General features: G+C 42.0%; 1 protein-coding gene across 5 annotated transcripts in view; it reads right to left on the bottom strand.

Annotated features, from left to right (window-relative positions):
• axdnd1 (axonemal dynein light chain domain containing 1) overlaps window positions 1-18724 on the bottom strand; it is a 176176-nt gene that overhangs the window by 130363 nt on the left and 27089 nt on the right. For 4 of the 5 annotated variants that reach the window (XR_011961097.1, XR_011961098.1, XM_072573680.1 and 1 more), the window contains exons 5-6: window positions 13635-13747; window positions 7562-7682 (exon numbers count right to left, since the gene is read on the bottom strand). Coding sequence is in view for 3 of the 5 variants with exons in the window: in XM_072573680.1 (XP_072429781.1) it covers window positions 7562-7682; window positions 13635-13747 (234 nt within the window). In the remaining 2 variants the exon portion in view is untranslated. The remainder of the gene's footprint in view (window positions 1-7561; window positions 7683-13634; window positions 13748-18724) is intronic. The other variant, XM_072573682.1, reaches the window with a different exon arrangement.

Raw genomic sequence — 18724 nt, 5'->3', positions numbered from 1 at the left:
GTCAATTAAACCAAACACCTAAAAAAGGTCGCCTCACCTTGTAATCTGTTAAAACGTGAGTGACAGAGAACTCCCAAATTCCACTATTTAAAGAAAAAATAATAATTTATTTTTCTAATTCTAAGAGTGAACATTAAAAAAAATATTCACAAATCCAAGCCCCTCCCACCCCCCCACTTTCTCTTAACTATTTACTATCTGACACCAATTCTATTAAAAAAATGCTAATCCAATAACACGGGTTGTGGGCGGCACGGTGGCACAGTGGTTAGCACTGCTGCCTCACAGCGCCAGAGACCCGGGTTCAATTCCCGACTCAGGCGGCTGACTGTGTGGAGTTTGCACGTTCTCCCCGTGTCTGTGTGGGTTTCCTCCGGGTGCTCCGGTTTCCTCCCACAGTCCAAAGATGTACAGGTCAGGTGAATTGGCCATGCTAAATTGCCCGTAGTGTTAGGTAAAGGGGTAAATGTAGGGGAATGAGTGGTTTGCGCTTCGGCTGGTCAGTATGGACTTGTTGGGCCGAAGGGCCTGTTTCCACACTGTAAGTAATCTAATCTAAACTTATTAAAATTACATTAAGTTAATCTCAAAAGTACACAGTCTTTGTCTTCAGTGTTCCTGCTGATCTCCCTGGATTGTCTTCTTTCTTTTCACTGTGAATAGGCTTTACATGAAAAGGTACCTTTGACAGAGAGGTTTTTTTCTCATTTCTTTAAGAGCACCATGTTAGATGGGCAGTTAGCTCTCCGGCAGTTGCTTTCTCTAAGGCAGTTACTCTCTCTATGACAGTTGCTGTCTGACAAATTTTCAAGATGTTCGCATTCTTATACCCCTCTCAACACCAGGTCCTCTTATTGGTTCAATGTTGATAAAACAGTAAATTCAAACCTGTTTGGGTTTTAATATCCTGGGGCACAATTTAAACTGATTGGTTAAATTCAAATTGTTGTCAAAACAGCAACTAAAACTCAGGTATCCATTTCACAGCCAAATGTTACATATTTTAAATTTTCCAGTACACTCTGGGACTACCATCTCATCATATACACAGGTACTTATAATCTCTCAGTTCAGAACAGCATTCTCTCTCTCTTAAAAGTACAGTACATGCCTTCAACTTCATGACAATTGTTACTCAAAAAAAGTTAGCCTATTAAAAACCTAGTTAAATTCTTAAATAACTATTAAGCTGACTTCCCAACTACACTCCTCCCAGACCCCTTACAATCTCCCTAAATCCTGACCTGATACCATTTTTCACCATTCTGGGACATGAAAATCTGGAGCTGAAATTCAACATCAACCCATACCCTGAAACATGTTTCCCTCATGCCTTGTTGCCAGACGATCCACCTTCTCTGCCATAGGAACCAATAACTCCTGTACAAGTGTGTCCACTTGGCTCCTTATCCACCTGGCACTCTACCCTCCAAGATTATAAGGGATAAATACAAGGTTCCAGTTCTATCCTTTCCTGCCTGGCGATCTGGAGGGTTAACATTCTAACACTAAAAGTGAAAATTCTTCTCTACTGAGGGGATTGCTCATACCAAGCTTAACATATTGCAGTTAAATGTAAATGTCAAGTTGTTGGCAGCACACCAGAAATCGGTTGCAATTTCCCTAGTTTAAATCTCTCATCCATTCTCAATCCACATCATTTTGCACATTAAATCTCAGTTCAATAGTTCTCAAAGTCAGCATTAATTAACAATACGTGCTCAAAATCACAGAGCACAAACATTGCATAAAAGATATCTCAAACCAATAACATTGTCCTTGACTTACAACTTTCTGCCTTTGAGGTACAATCTTAGTTGTGACGAGTTCCACCAACCTCTCTGAATCATCAAAAAGGATGTGGAGTGAAACGGATAAACAAATACGTGGCTGAATAAATCCCTCAGGTGTTTGTATTTGAATTGGGTACTGTGTAATGAGAAGGGAACCATTGCCAATTTAGCTGTGTGAGACCTTTTGGGGTTCAGCAACCATAACCTGATATAATTTTTTGTCAGGTTGGTGAGTGAGATAGATGATTTGGAGACTAGGGTGCTGAATCTTAATAAAGGAAACAACGAAGATGTGTGGCATGAGTTGGCCTTGATAGGTTGGGGAGAGTTTCTTAAAGGGATGACAGTGAATTGGCAATGGCAAATATTCATGGAATGCATGGAGATACTGCAACAATCATTTATTCCTGTTTGGCACAAAAGCAAAATGGGCAAGAGGGTCAATCCATGGATTATAATGAAAATTAGAGATAGTATCCGATCCAAGGAAGATGCATACAGATTGGCCAAGAAAAACCCCAGGGCATCAATATGGACTTCAACAGTTTCCTCATTTCTCCTTCCCCCACCTCACCCCAGCTCCAAACTTCCAGCTCAGCACTGTCCCCATGACTTGTCCTACCTGCCAGTCTTCCTTTCCACCTATCCACGCCACCTTCCTCCCTGACCTATCACCTTCATCCCCTCCCCCACTCACCTATTGTACTCTATGCTACTTTCTCCCCACCCCCACCCTCCTCTCATTTATCTTTCCACCCTTCAGGCACTCTGCCTGTATTCCTGGTGAAGGGATTTTGCCCTAAACATCGATTTTACTGCTCCTCGGATGCTGCCTGAACTGCTGTGCTTTTCCAGCACGACTCTAAGAAAAACAATAGGTCTGAGGATTAGGAGCTGTTTAACATTCAGTAAAGAAGGAACCAAGGGATTGATTAAGAAGGGGAAATACAGTACAAAAGTAAGCTTGCAGGGAGCATAAAGACTGTCACTAGGAGTTTCTATAGGTGCATGAAGAGAAAGAGATTAGTGAAGATAAGTGTAGGTCCCCTACAGACAGAAATGGAGGAATGTATAATAGGGAACAAATGCCTGAGTAACTGAATACATATTTTAGCTCTGTTTTCACAAAAGAGGACACAAATTGGATACTAGAAATGTTGGAGAACCGCAAGATTTAGTGAGAGGGAAGAACTGAGAGAGAACAACATTAGTAGAGAAATGATGCTGGGAAAATTGAGGGAATTGAAGGCTATAAATCCCAGGGCCAGATAATTGACATCCCTGAATATATAAGTCCCTGCAAATTTGAGTGTAGCTAATATTACTCCAATATTCAAAAGGGAGGAAAACAGAAACAAGGGAATTATAGACCAGTAAGTCTAACATTGGTCGTGGAGAAAGTTCTTGAATCCATTATCACGGACTTTATAGCGGACCATTTAGAAAGCAGTGTGAACATCTGATAGAGTCAGCATGGATTTATGAAGGGGGAATCATGCTTGACAAATCTGTTAGAATTCTATGAAGATGTAACTAGTAATGTGACAAGGGAGAGCCAGTCGATGTAGGATATTTGGAATTTCAGAAAGTGTTTGACAAAGTCCCACATAAGAGATTATTGTGCACGGTTAAAGCACATGGGATTGGGGAGAAGTATAGAAAACTCGTTGGCAGAGAGGAAACAAACAGTAATGGATCCTTTTCAAATTGGTAGGCAGTAACTAGTGGGGTGCCACAGGGTTTGCTGCTAGCACCTCAGATATTCACAATATATATTAATAATTTGGTTGAGGGGACAATATGTAACATCTCAAAGTTTGCAGCTGATACCAAGTTGGGTGGGAGGGTGAACTGTGAAGAGGATGCAGAGATGCTTCAGCATGATCTGGACAGGTTGGGTGAGTGGGCAAATCAATGGCAGATGCAGTATAATTTGGAGAAACACAAGGTTGTTCACTTTGGAAGCAAAAACAAGTATGGCTGTATGGCTGTAAATTGGGAGAAGGGAGTGTGCAGAAGGACCTGGGTGTCCTTATGCACCAGTTGCTGAAGGTAGGTATGCAGGTGCAGCAGGCGGTAAAGAAGGCAAATGGTATGTTGGTCTTCATTGCGAGAGGTTTCAAGTACAGGAGCAGGAATGTGTAGTTGCAGTTATATAGGTGCTTGGTGAAGCTGCACCTAGAATATAGTGTGCACTTTAGGTCTCCTTTTCTGAGGAAGGTTGCTCTTGAGGGAGAGCAGCAAAGGTTTACCAGGCTAATTCTGAGGTTGGCGGGACTGACGTAGAATGGAAAGTGACTAGGTTAGGATTGTTTTCACTGGAGTTCAGACAGGTGAGGGGAGGATCTCATAGAGACTTATAAAATTCTAATAGGACTAGACAGGATAGATGCAGAGAAGATATTCCCAATGGTGCATGCATCCAGAACCAGGCATCACAGTCTGAGGACTTGGGCTGGACCATTTAGAATGGAAATGAGGAGACATTTCTTCACCCAAATTCTGTGGAATTCATTGCTGTGGACTACAGGAGGTAGTCGATGCCAAATATTGAGTGTATTAAAGAGATGGCTAGATATCGCACTTGGAGCTACTGAGACCACAAGTTGTGGGGAGAAAGCAAGATTAGGTTATTGGGTTGGACAATCAGCAATGATCCCAATAAATAGCAGAGCAGATTTGAAAGGCCAAATGACCTCCTCCTGCTCCTACCTTCTATATTTCTATGTTCTATGAATTGAATAATTTTAGCCCTTCATTAGACAAAAACACTGAAATCTGTAACTGTATCATTTTAAACTGGAACTTAATTTGTCCAAGCATCAGTAGAGCCATAGAGTCATAGAAATGTACAGCATGGAAACAGACTCTTCAGTCCAACCTGTCCATGCCGGCCAGATATCCCAACCCAATCTAGTCCTACCTGCCAGCACTCAGCCCATATCCCTCCAAAACCTTCTGAATCATATACCCATCCAAATACCTTCTGAATGTTGCAATTGTACCTGCCTCCACCACTTCCTCTGGCAGCTCATTCCATACACGCATCACCCTCTGCGTGAATAAGTTGCCCCTTAGATCTCTTTTATATCTTTCCCCTCTCACCCTAAACCTATGCCCTCTAGTTCTGGACTCCCCGAACCCAGGGAAAAGACTTTGCCTCTTTATCCTATCCATGCCCCTATAATTTTGTAAACCTCTATGAGGTCACCCCTCAGCCTCCGACGCTCCAGGGCAAACAGCCCCAGCCTGTTCAGCCTCTCCCTATAGCTCAAATCCTCCCACCCTGGCAACATCCTTATAAATCTTTTCTGAACCCTTTCATGTTTCACAATATCTTTTCGATAGGAAGGAGACCAGAATTGCACACAATACTCCAACAGTGGCCTAACCAATGTCCTGTACAGCCGCAACATGACCTCCCAACTCCTGTACTCAATACTCTGACCAATAAAAGAAAGCATACCAAACGCCTTCTTCACTATCCTATCTACCTGCGACTCCACTTTCAAGGAGCTATGAACCTGCACTCTTAGGTCTCTTTGTTCAACAACACCCCCTATGTCCTTACCATTAAGTGTATAAGTCCTGCTAAAATTTGCTTTCCCAAAATGCAGCACTTCGCATTTATCTGAATTAAACGCCATCTGCCACTTCTCAGCCCATTGGCCCATCTGGTCAAGATCCTGTTGTAATCTGAGGTAACTTTCTTCGCTGTCCACTACACCTCCAATTGTGGTGTCATCTACAAACTTACTAACTGTACCTCTTAAGCTCACATCCAAACCATTTATGTAAATGACAAAAAGTAGAAGACCCAACACCGATCCTTGTGGCACTCCACTGGTCACAGGCCTCCAGTCTGAAAAACAACCTTCCACCATCACCTCTGTCTTCTATCTTTGAGCCAGTTTTGTATCCAAATGGCTAGTTCTCCCTGTATACCATGAGATCTAACCTTGCTAACCCGTCTCCCATGGGGAACCTTGTCAAACGCCTTACTGAAGTCCATATAGATCACATCTACTGCTCTGCCCTCATCAATCCTCTTTGTTACTTCTTCAAAAAAAACTCAATCGAGTTTGTGAGACATGATTCACCACGCACAAAGCCATGTTGACTATCCCGAATCAGTCCTTGCCTTTCCAAATACATAAATATCCTGTCCCTCAGGATTCCTTCCAACAACTTGCCCACCACCGAGGTCAGACTCACTGGTTTATAATTCCCTGGCTTGTCTTTATCACCCTTCCTAAACAGCGGCATCACGTTAACCAACCTCCAGTCTTCCGGCACCTCACCTGTCACTATCGATGATACAAATGTCTCAGCAAGAGGCCCAGCAATCACTTCTCTAGATTCCCACAGGGTTCTCAGGTACACCTGATCAGGTCCTGGGGATTTATCCACCTTTACCCATTTCAAGACGTCCAGCACTTCCTCCTCTGTAATATGAACATTTTGCAAGATGTCACTATCTATTTCCCTACAATCTATATCTTCCATATCCTTTTCCACAGTAAATACTGATGCAAAATACTCGTTTAGTATCTCCCCCATTTTTGCGGCTGTACACAAAGGGCGCCTTGCAATTCTTTGAGGGGCCCTATTCTCTCCCTAGTTACCCTTTGGTCCTTAATGTATTTGTAAAAACCCTTTGGATTCTCCTTAACCCTATTTGCCAAAGCTATCTCACGTCCCCTTTTTATCCTCCTGATTTCCCTCTTAAGTATACTCCTATTGCCGTTATAATCTTCTAAGGATTCACTCGATCTATCCTGTTTATACCTGACATATGCTTCTTTCTTTTTCTTAACCAAACCCTCAATTTCTTTAGTCATCCAGCATTCCCTATACCTACCAGCCTTTCCTTTTCACCCTGACAGGAATATACTTTCTCTGGGTTCTCGTTATCTCATTTCTGAACGCTTCCCATTTTCCAGCCGTCCCTTTACCTGCGAACATCTGCCCCAATCAGCTGTTGAAAGTTCTTACTTAATACCATCAAAATTGGCCTTTCTCCAATTTAGAACTTCAACTTTTAGATCTGGTCTATCCTTTTCCATCACTATTTTAAATCGAATAGAATTATGATCGCTGGCCCCAAAATGCTCCCCCACTGACACCTCAGTAGTTAACATATCATTCAAGATTCTTAACCAGCTCTCACTAAATTAGATATACTTCATTTGTCGAGTTAAACATTTTGTTTATTAGCATAGTCCTTATTCCTGGACCTCTGAAATTGACTTAGCTACTCAAAAGAGAGCTTCGACTGGTGTACTTGATGATCGACACGGTGGATACTAGAGATATATCAACGTTTCTGAATAGAACTTTGCTCAATCAAGTTAGACCTCTTGTAAAATATTGACAGAAGACTGACTGCCTCAAGAAAAAGAAATCTGCTTAAAAAGAAAACTCTGAAATACAATAATGTCATAATAATGGCTGCAAATGCCCAAAACTAATTTCAAGTATGGTGTCAATATTCCAGTAAGGTGTCTTTCAAAAGTCTCAATAAGGGAGGATATCCTCTTTTAACTGACAGTTCCTTGTTTATGTAGTGACATTTATTACAAGTAAAGGCCTCAAATATAACTTCTGTTTCTACCATTAGTAAGTTTTATTTGACAATTCCAAAACTGAATTAAAATTGCATTAGCGTCACACTGTGCTGAAATATTTAAACAATGTTGACTGAAAACAAAATGTAACAGACTTTGCCACTAAACCATCTGATATCTAAACATGTCAAATTGACTCACGATGACAGGTTGTTTTTCAAGTTGAGCCCGGACTGCGCTCTTGTCCATGGTTACTGACACAGGAGGTACTGACTCTTCAGAACATTGGGAATATACAGCATCACACAAAAATGAGATATCTCTGCAAATAAGATTGGGAACAGTGAAAATCATTACACAATTATCAAAATGTCACAAAGGAAATAAAACCAAATACACCTAATTTTAAATAAATAATAATAAAATGTTATCGTCCCTGTGCTGAGGCAGGAACAAAAAGTACAAGTAAAATATTTAAATATATGATTTTTACACATATATGAAATGAGCAGGGTCAACAGGACAATAAACTCTGGCCTAGCCAATCACACCCATCACCCGAAAAAGAATTTTAAATTCTTTCTGACAATTAGTTAACATATTAGTGCTGCTTCTCGCTACCATGTTCACAATATTTCAAATGCCACAGATGTTGTTGTAACATTAAATGCTCATATTTCAGAATTCCAAGGCCGTTTTCTCATAAAAATACATGTATATTTTCCAGGTTCCATTAACTCTTGTGCTGAATGCATTGTCGTAAGTGGCCTTGAGAATCTAAAATCTGGGTTTAGGCTATTGTCAAGAGCAACCATTTAATACATGCCCTTACTAACAACAAAATGGCTTCTTAATGCAAGTAACATAAAGTAACATAACAAAATGGCTTCTAGGCTGCAAATTGACAATTCTGTTTAAAATGGCTTTTAACCCTGATAAAAGCTGCATTCCTGAACTGACTGAACCAAAGATTAGTGGACAATCCTTCCTTCACAGTATGGAATTAACTCAGCTAGATAAGACATTACTAACCATCCGAGCTAACCTTGGAGACGCATGTGCCAAGAGATAAAATGTGCAAAACAAAGTTAGTTCCCAGGAAATATCATTGGCTTAACCTTATGTCTATAATGTCATTTTATTAAATTTTATTGGATTTGCTCTGTAATTAAGGCTGTACTATTTTTCAAAAACAGTATAAAAATTGTCTTTGTTTTAAGCCATTTGCGCAGCTTTCTCCTAGGAACACAGAAGCATTTAACCTCTATGTTGCTGGACAACCTGAGCCTGGCTATTATAATAAAGTGTGAAATCTTGCAGAACCAGACCGAATTACTAGTGTTCTTTTGACCGATCATGGAACCGAAAGACCCTCCCATGGGTTGAGATCTTCAGCCTCAACCTCACTTTCAAACCTCTTCATCATTCAATCTAGTCTACTGGTGTCCTCTAACCGTATGTGCCTTACTTACATTTTTCTTCCCTTGTTTGTGCCCAATCTACACCGTGACTGAACATGACTAGTTTTGTCAGTTCCACAAGTAGTGTACTGACTCTTAGAATCATTTCTTAAATTGCATCCTCCTTGTTGCCTCTGTCCCCACTTCCAAAAATCTCAAAATCTCTTTCATCATAATTAGATCTATACCTAACACCTTCTTTTGTCCTTAGTATTCACTGTTCTTCCTCCTCACTGTAAAGTATTTTAGCTATGGGTGATAACGAAGCACAATTTCTTACTGTCCTAACTGAATGCTGACATTTTATTCACTGGTTAGTAAATAATGAAATGGAATAAACAAGCAAACAAATGTATTTGTGGATGTGTACTTTCTTGAATGTTTAACAGACACATTCATGATGGGTACACACATTGCAATAAATTTGGATACTCTCTTTCAGTGCATAAACAATCACCTCATCACTCCATGTCAAGCTCTTGTGAATAACAGTCATCAAAGCACATGCTCCAACAACGAATACTCCTGAGATTATCAAGGACAAATTCAGAAGATCTGGACTGAACAACTGCAAATGCTCCACATTAGGATGAGCTCAATGTGACGGGGAACGCCAGTTGAAGGATAAGAACTGACTATTTACCTTTGGACGGTGTCCTGAGAAATGGAAGAACTCTCCTGAGTTTTTGCACATGCTAGAATGATGTCAGCCACCAACATCATCTCCAGACAGAATGCAAAGTACAAAAATGCTTGGATGAACCCCAGGTCTAAACACTGGCAACAGATTGCTATGTTTGTCAACATTCAGCAGACAACCATAAAATAGTGTCATAATTACCAAGGTTATGAGAGGAACAGAGTGCACTAAAGATGACAGGAAGCTAATTTCCAGGATGACATCTTCTATCCCAACTAAAGGAGCACAATGCCCATTTGCCCCTCCCCCTCCCCATAAGGTAGTTAAATGTACACAGGCTGCCATCCATAGGCATCCGTGAACAATTCAAGCTCAGACTTGAGATACAGCTGTCCTCTTAGGAAAACCTGAGATAAGAAGTGACATGGCATGGTCAATCTTTGAATTAATAGTTCTTGAATTGGGAACACAAAACAAACCATGCAGACTGGTTGGATGAAAGTGATAATGAAATTCAGAAATTTCTACAGTAAAATTGCAGCATGTCTGGAAAATCCATTGCGAAGGAATCACTGTCGGAGAACTAAAGTAACTTGCAACAAAAACAACTTGCAACAGGTCCACAGTGGATGCCATTTCCCTAGCCTTGCACTCATCCCTGGAACATCTGGACAACAATGATACCTAAGTCAGACTCCTACTCGACTCTTGATCTGCCTTCAACACCATTATCCTCTCCAGACAGAGCTCAAAACCTCAAGACTGAAGATCTTCTCCATGATAACCCTCAACTATGGAGCACCACAAGGATGCATTCTCAGCCCCCTCTTATACTCACTGTACACCCGTGACTATGTAGCCAAATTCTGAATGAACACCATCTACAAGCTTGCTGACGACACCACCATGGCAGAATGGATATTAAACAAAAATGAGTCCGAATACAGAAAGGAGGTAGAGGGCTTGGTGTTATGGTGTAATGATAACCTCTCTCTCAATGTCAGCAAAACAAAAGAACTGATCATTGACTTCAGAAAGAGGAGAACACGCCTTCATCTACCTCAACAGCAGAGGTTGAGAGAGTTGTGAGCGTAAAATTCTGAAGAGTGACAATAACCGACAACCTGTCTTGGACTTCCCACATAGACGCAATGGTCAAGGCAGCGCAATAATGCCTCTTCTTCTTCAGAAAATTCAGCATGTCCATAAGGACCCTCACCAACTTTTACAGATGCACTATAGAAAGCCTACTATTCAGGTGCATAACTGCCTGATATGTCCTCTCTGCTCAGAACTATAGGAAACAACAGAAGATTATGTGCACAGCACAGATCATCATGGAAGCCAACCTTCCATCCATTGACTCCATTTATACTCCTCATTGCCACTGCCAACATCACCACAGACCCCTCCCATCGTGCTCTCCTACAACCCCTTCCGTCAGGCAGAAAATACAGAAGCTTGAATACATGTGCCAACTGCTTCTTCCCCGCCATTATTAGACTGATGAACCGACACTCTAACTTCAAATAATATTGACCTTGTTAATACTGATCTGGCTTTGTGTACCTTCTGTGCAGTGTAACCTGCATGCCTCATGCTGTCTAACCATACTATGGTCTGTATGTCCTTGCTTACTATGATCTATTTGTACTGCTCACAAACAAACCTCTTCTTTGTACTTAGGTACACTCGACTACAAAAAAAATCAAATCAAATCAATATGTCAGCTACAACATGTCTGGCTGGCCAAGCATCAACAACAGCTTCAAGCCTATGCTCATCAGCTTGATCTTTTATGAAGCGCTGAACATTTTGTTTGTTCCTCCCTCAATTTACTACTCACCTGCTCAGTGGTATACCAGACTTACCCTCCAGGTGGGTAGCTATAGACAAACTTCAAGACTTTCCCAGATGTAGATACTTGTACAGGAACTTTGCTGTGGTGGGTGACAAAACCAACAGATCTCTACTTTCAAGCACAGCCCAGGCTCAGATAGGATCACAGAAAAAATCTACAAATCTGGGAGGTTTGGGCTAGCCATCAAAAACCACAATTATATCAAATTATATCAGAAAATGATAGATCAACAAACTAATCCTCAGAACTTCAAGAATACCATAATTGTTCACGTGTAGAAAGGAAAAGGATAAAAATCTATGTGAAACCAATTATTGTTTCCAATAGCTGATAAAATTCTCGCAAAAGTCCAATTCAACAGGCAGGTGAGCCACATAGCAGAACATGTACTGTCAGACAGTTGAACTGACACAGGAGAGGCAAAGGCACTTGTAATACGATCTTCATCTTTTCGCAAATACAAAAGAAATGCTGTGTACAGACATTGCACTCCACTGTCTCTTTGTTGACATAATACTACAATGCCTTTGTTGAAGGATTTTGACACAGTAAATACTGATTCCTTGTGGAGAGTCTTCGACAAATTTGGATGTCTTAGCAGAGCTATTCATCTGTTTAGTTTCATGATGGGATGATTCAAGAGTCACTGACTCTGGGGTGAATACTTTTGGCTCCTTGAGCAAAACCGGTGGTCTAAAGCAGAGGTGTGTCATGGCCTACCTTTTCTGCCATATATTCTTTGCTACTTTGATTTCTGGGGGATTGGCTGGGACTGTTGATGGAATATACATCCAAATCAGCATTGATGGTGATCACTTTAACCTGAGATGAATGAAATCCTCAACTAAGGTATCAGAGGTGATGATATGGGAATTATTGTTTGTGAGTGAGTCCTGTCTCTACAAGCCTCATTTTCTCCTAGTTGATTTTAACCTTACTCTGAAGCTTCTTCCAAGAATGCCAACCTAGTAGAAGTTCTCCTCCTCGCTCTACAAGCCCTCTCCTCCAACCCAACACTTCCAGTCGCACTTTTATCTATCTATAACGTTGCCAGCTACCTTCCTCTCAGCCCCACCCCTCTCCCATTTATCTCTCAGCCCCCGGCCCACAGGCCTCATTCCTAATGAAGGGCTTACATCCGAAACAGCAATTCTCCTGCTCCTCAGATGTTGCCTGACCTGCTATGCTTTATCAGCACCACACTGTCTACTCTGACCTCCAGCATCTACAGTCCTCACTTTCTCCTTGTTAATGATGAATATGGGCTAATCATCAGTTTAAGGATACAAAGATACTCCATCACTAAATTCCGACTATATCTCATCTACTATAACAATCAATGACAACAACACTAAAGATTGTGGATAACTTCACAGAACCAGGATCTCCAGAAATGTCTGCACAGACATAGAGACAGCAAATAAAATCACCAAGCATACTCAGAGTTTGTCCGCTTATGTGACAGTCTGTGGAGGAGGGTGTGCAGTGTTGCAGTAATATCTACCTCTTCCATGTCTGTGAGACATAGGCTACCTACTCCAAACAAATTGAGCAGTTGGACAAATTCCACTTGAGATGCATTTGGAACATCACATATATCAAATGGGAGAGCAAAGTACCCAGCTCTGAGATACATAACAGCAAAACTATTGAACTGTGCATTCATCATCAGGCATAATGGGCATGTAGTATGTATGACTGATGATAAAATCCCTAAAGCAATCATGTACTTACAATGTAAACTTGGAAACCAGCTGAGGGGTAAGCCAAGACTCTAATTCAAGGATATCTTGAAGGCAAACCTCAGGAAATGCCACACATTCACAGACTGAGAAAAAAATGCGCAAGAGCAAACAGGAGCAATTTCAAGTAGTGGTGTTGTTTACTTAAAATGGCAAAGAATACAGGTAGCTATGGGCAAAAGGCAAACTAGAAAGACCATGCAGTCCCAGCAAGATCAGACAATTCAACCTTGGTTGCATCAAGAAAAGCCATAAAGTCAAGTCAGAACAACAAATGACTCTGTGCCTGCAAGCAATGGCAATATCGGATAATCAAGGGAAACCGAATACCATTTAATGGTTGACATCCAAGACATTTCATTTACCTATGAAGTGCCAATTTTATATTTTTCTCCACATTGACACTGAGTGAAGAGTGTGCATTCAGAATTTAAAGGGGTACAAAATCTTACACAAAAAGAATTCATTATAAATCTGTGAAGTACACTGCACTCTTCAAATATAATGCAATATATTCCATGTAAACCTCCCCACCTCAACAGTGTGTGACCAGTGAACCATGATAACATACCTTCCAGCTTGAGCCAATTGGACAGGCTGATCTATCAAGTACTTGAATTTTTTTCTCCGAACTGGGTGATGCCATACACGATCAGTTGGTCGGATGCCGTGTATCTGCAGAGACTGACAAAATGAGTCATTTTGGGAGTAAGAATAAATGAACATATCAGAATAACTAACAACATGTATTTGATTTTCCATTAGATATTTAAATAAGCTTTACATAAAGACTTCTTTCTAATAAATCTGCGACTCCCATTAACAGAAACATCCCTCGATCACTTTGCATTGGATCCAATGGGCTCTTACTTTCTTGACCATGAGGAATCTTATCAAAATCCTTCTTAAGGGCCATGTAAAACAGATCAAATGCATTACCCTCATTAATCCTCCTGGTTACTTGCTCAAAAAAAATGTTCAAACTTGTTAAACACAACTTTCCCTGAACAAATCCATGCTGACTTTCCCCGATTAATCTTTAGATCTCCATGTGCAGATTTCCATTCCTCAAAGTTCTTTGTAATAACTTCCCCACCGCCAAGATTAGACTGACTGGCCTGTAATTTTCCATCTATTCCTTCTTCCCTTTTGTTAATAATGGGACGATGTTAATAGTCCTTCAAGGCTTACACACCTCACCTGTGGCCAGAGAGAATTTCACAATTACTGCCAATGTCCCTGCTATCTCCTCCCTTCCCTCCCTCAACAACCTGGAATATGTCTCATCTGGATCTGCAAATTTATCCATTTTTAAGACTGCTAAGCCTTCTGCTATCTCTTCTAGCTATTTGATCATTTCTTTTAATATTTCATGGTCTTCCAGCCTGATGTCTACAATATTGCCATCCTTTCTCATTGTGAAAACCAATGTAAGATATTTATTGAGGACTGTGCCCATGTCTTCCAGGTCCACACATATTTTACCTCTTTGATCCCTAATGGGCCCAACTCTTTGTCGAGCTATTCACTTGTTTTTTATATATTATGAAAACTCATTTTTGTTTTCCTTTATTCTCCCAGCCAATGCTTTCTCATGTACTATCTTTGCTTTCCTGATTTCCTTTTTAAGGCCCCTTCCCAATTTCTCATTTTTAAACAAGTAATCCAAATCTTCATATCCAGGATTCTCGGGTTTTGGTCCCATTCTGGAAGCTGACAATTCTACCAATTGTTCAACCAAGTATCAATCATAGGCAGCATGATATTAAAGCTATCTGTGACTTCAGCTTATCCATCACATTCCTCAGGCTCCTTGCGTTAAAATATATTCCATTTAGCCTTGCTAAACATATTTCTTTCTTATCTAACTTATGTTTCCTTTGCCTTGCAAACAAACCTACTTGCATTTTAACCTCTAATTCCATTTTTAGATTCTTTCTGTCTCCAGTGAACAATTTGTCAAAATACCAGCTCCCTGCTAATCTAGGTTAAATTCACCCCAATGGCGTTAGCAAACCTCCCTAGAGGATGCTAGAGGTCACCTGTCCAACTTGTACAATTCCCAGCTCCCCTAGAAACTGACAGAATGCCATAAGAATCTAAAGCCCTCCATCCTGCACCATCTCTCCAGCCATAAGACAGAAGAGCAGACATACACCATTCAGCCCATCAAGTCTTTCCCACCATTCAATTAGGTCATGGATGATCTGATAATCCTCAATTCCTGGCTTTTCCCCATAATCTTAGATTTCCTTACTGATTAAAAATATGTATCTTAGCCTCAAAAATACTTATTCTGCCTTAACCGTCCTCTGTGGTACAGAATTCAACAGAATTACAACCCTGAGAGAAAGAAGTCTTCCTCATCTCTGTCTTAAATGTGCAACCCTTTATTCTGAGATTTTTGTCTTCTGGTCCTTGACTCTGTCACAATGGGAAACAAACTTTGCATCTACATTGTCAAGTTTCCTAAGAGTTTTGTAGGTTTCAATGAGGCCACATCTCATTATTCTTTATTACAATAAATACAGGAACTGTCTATTCCATCTCTCCTCATAACACAATATCTCCATACCTGGCATCAGCCAAGTGAACCTTCTCTGGACTGCTTCCAATGCCAGTATACCTTTCTTTAGATAAGGTGCATAAAACTATTCACAGTATTCCAACTGTGGTCTGTCTAATTCCTTGTATAGTTTTCACCATGCATTCAAATGCTGTATCCTTCTATTCCTACACTCGCTTCCAAATGACATTGGGAGTAATGTACCTTTGAAATCCTGCTTTTCAATTTCCAACCCAACTCTAAAATTTTGTAGGACCTCACCTCTTTTTTCCCGCATTAAACATCACAACATGGACCACAATCTCGGATTGTTCATGTTCCACCTTCAGAATGCTCTGTAGCCATTATGTGATATCCTTTCTCCTGGCAAAGCAAAATACCATCCTGTAGTCATGTCCCTGACCACAAACACACCTGTCTACTCTATTCACTCAAGTCTCCTACCACCATCGCCCTTCACCATTAATCAGCTGGATCATTCACAATGCTATAGCCTTGGTTCTGCTATAGCCTCGATACAGAAACTACTGTGTTTAACCTTTTCCAAAGAAACGGTCTGCAAACATGTTGCAATTGGTGATTTCTCCCAAGACCTGCCTGGTCTCCTTATTCTGTGTGGTGGTCATCCATTCACATTCTGTCTGCGCTTCCTTCTGCCTAACCATGTCCTGAACTATGCTATCCACAAACCTCTCCGCCTCATGAACACACTATAATCCTCTGCTGCTGGTTAACCTCTAAAACTAAGCTCAAGTTGCACCACCTGAAGGCACTGTATGGTCATCCAGACTGACAAAAATAACAAGGCTTTCCCACATATTCCAGAATGTGCACATTACTGGTATGAACTACTCAGAGACCTCAATCAAATAGTATGTAAAACATTGCTTTTATTTTACTCTTATTCCTACTTAAGTATCAACTAGAAATATTTTATTTTGTTGATGATCTGTGTCCCACTCAGGTCTGCCACCAGTCTGACTGCTTCTCTCCATGTACTGTCTGTCATAGGGACCCCACCTCACCCATTCAATAATGCTTTTGTCTTTTATAGGGACCACATCACACATCATCCCTCCCAGTAATACTGACCATTTGTCACAGGAACTCTCATCTCACTGGCTCCTCCTCAGTAATACTGACCGTCTGTCACAGGAACCCCATTTCTCTCAGTGATGCTGACTGGCTCACACAGGGACCTCACCTCATTCATACCTTTCAGTGATGCTGACTGGTTCACAGGGTCCCCACCAAAGTGACTCTTCTCAGAGATGCTGACTGTCTGTCACAGGAACCCCACCTCACCCACTCCTCTCAGTGATGCTGTCACAGGGTGCCACCTCACCCACTCCTCTCAGTGATGCTGTCTGTCACAGAAACCCAACCTCACCCACTCCTCTCAGTGATGCTGTCTGTCACAGAAACCCAACCTCACCCACTCCTCTCAGTGATGCTGTCTGTCACAGAGACCCCACCTCACCCACTCCTCTCAGTGGTGCTGTCTGTCACAGAGACCCCACCTCACCCACTCCTCTCAGTGAAGTTGACTGTCCGTCACAGGCACCCAACCTCACCCACTCCTCTCAGTGATGCTGACTGTCTGTCACAGAGACCCAACCTCACCCACTCCTCTCAGTGATGCTGACTGTCTGTCACAGGGACCCCACCTCACCCACTCCTCTCAGTGATGCTGTCACAGGGTGCCACCTCACCCACTCCTCTCAGTGATGCTGTCTGTCACAGAAACCCAACCTCACCCACTCCTCTCAGTGATGCTGTCTGTCACAGAGACCCAACCTCACCCACTCCTCCCAGTGATGCTGACTGTCTGTCACGAGACCCCACCTCACCCACTCCTCTCAGTGATGCTGTCTGTCACAGAGACCCCACCTCACCCACTCCTCTCAGTGAAGTTGACTGTCTGTCACAGAGACCCAACCTCACCCGCTCCTCTCAGTGATGCTGTCTGTCACAGAGACCCCACCTCACCCACTCCTCTCAGTGATGCTGTCTGTCACAGAGACCCCACCTCACCCACTCCTCTCAGTGAAGTTGACTGTCTGTCACAGAGACCCCACCTCACCCACTCCTCTCAGTGAAGTTGACTGTCTGTCACAGAGACCCAACCTCACCCGCTCCTCTCAGTGAAGTTGACTGTCCGTCACAGGCACCCAACCTCACCCACTCCTCTCAGTGATGCTGACTGTCTGTCACAGAGACCCAACCTCACCCACTCCTCTCAGTGATGCTGACTGTCTGTCACAGGGACCCCACCTCACCCACTCCTCTCAGTGATGTTGACTGTCCGTCACAGGCACCCAACCTCACCCACTCCTTTCAGTGATGCTGACTGTCTGTCACAGGGACCCCACCTCACCCACTCCTCTCAGTGATGCCGACTGTCTGTCACAGGGACCCCACCTCACCCACTCCTCTCAGTGATGCTGACTGCCTGTCACAGGGACCCCACCTCACCCACTCCTCTCAGTGATCGTCATCTCACCTGTTCTTCTCCTTACAGTATGTGAATCATATCCAATTATTACTTCTTATTACACTGCCTTAAAATTGCACATGAATTATCAGCTTAATTTGGACAATCTGTGATTCCTCATCCTAAAATCTTACAGGTGAGAGAGAGGGAGGAAGCAAGTAAACCTCAGTTTTTATGGTGCTTTTCATTACCACCAGGTGTCTCAAAATGCTTCACAGCCAACTATGTGTATTTACTTATGTGATGATAAAATTGAATGATAGTACCCCATATAGTGTGGGAGCAGGCCATTCAGCCCATCGAGTCCACACTGACCCCCTGAAGAGCATCCCACTTGGATCCACCCCCTTCATTATCCCTGTAATCCTGCATTTTCCATTGGTAGTCCACCTAGTTTGCACATTCCCAGACACTACAGGAAATTTAGCATGGCCAATCTTTGGACTGTGGGAGGAAATCAGAGCACCAGAGGAAACCCACACAGAAACAGGGTGAATGTTTAACCTCCTCACAGTCACCCAAGAGTGGAATCAAACCAGGGTCCTTGGCGTTGTAAGGCAGTAGTGCTAACCACTGAGACACCATGTTGTGGAAAGGAGGT

Source organism: Chiloscyllium punctatum, chromosome 7, assembly GCF_047496795.1.
Source record: "Chiloscyllium punctatum isolate Juve2018m chromosome 7, sChiPun1.3, whole genome shotgun sequence".
Taxonomy (NCBI): Eukaryota; Metazoa; Chordata; class Chondrichthyes; order Orectolobiformes; family Hemiscylliidae; genus Chiloscyllium; species Chiloscyllium punctatum.
This window is presented reverse-complemented; position numbering and strand designations above follow the sequence as displayed.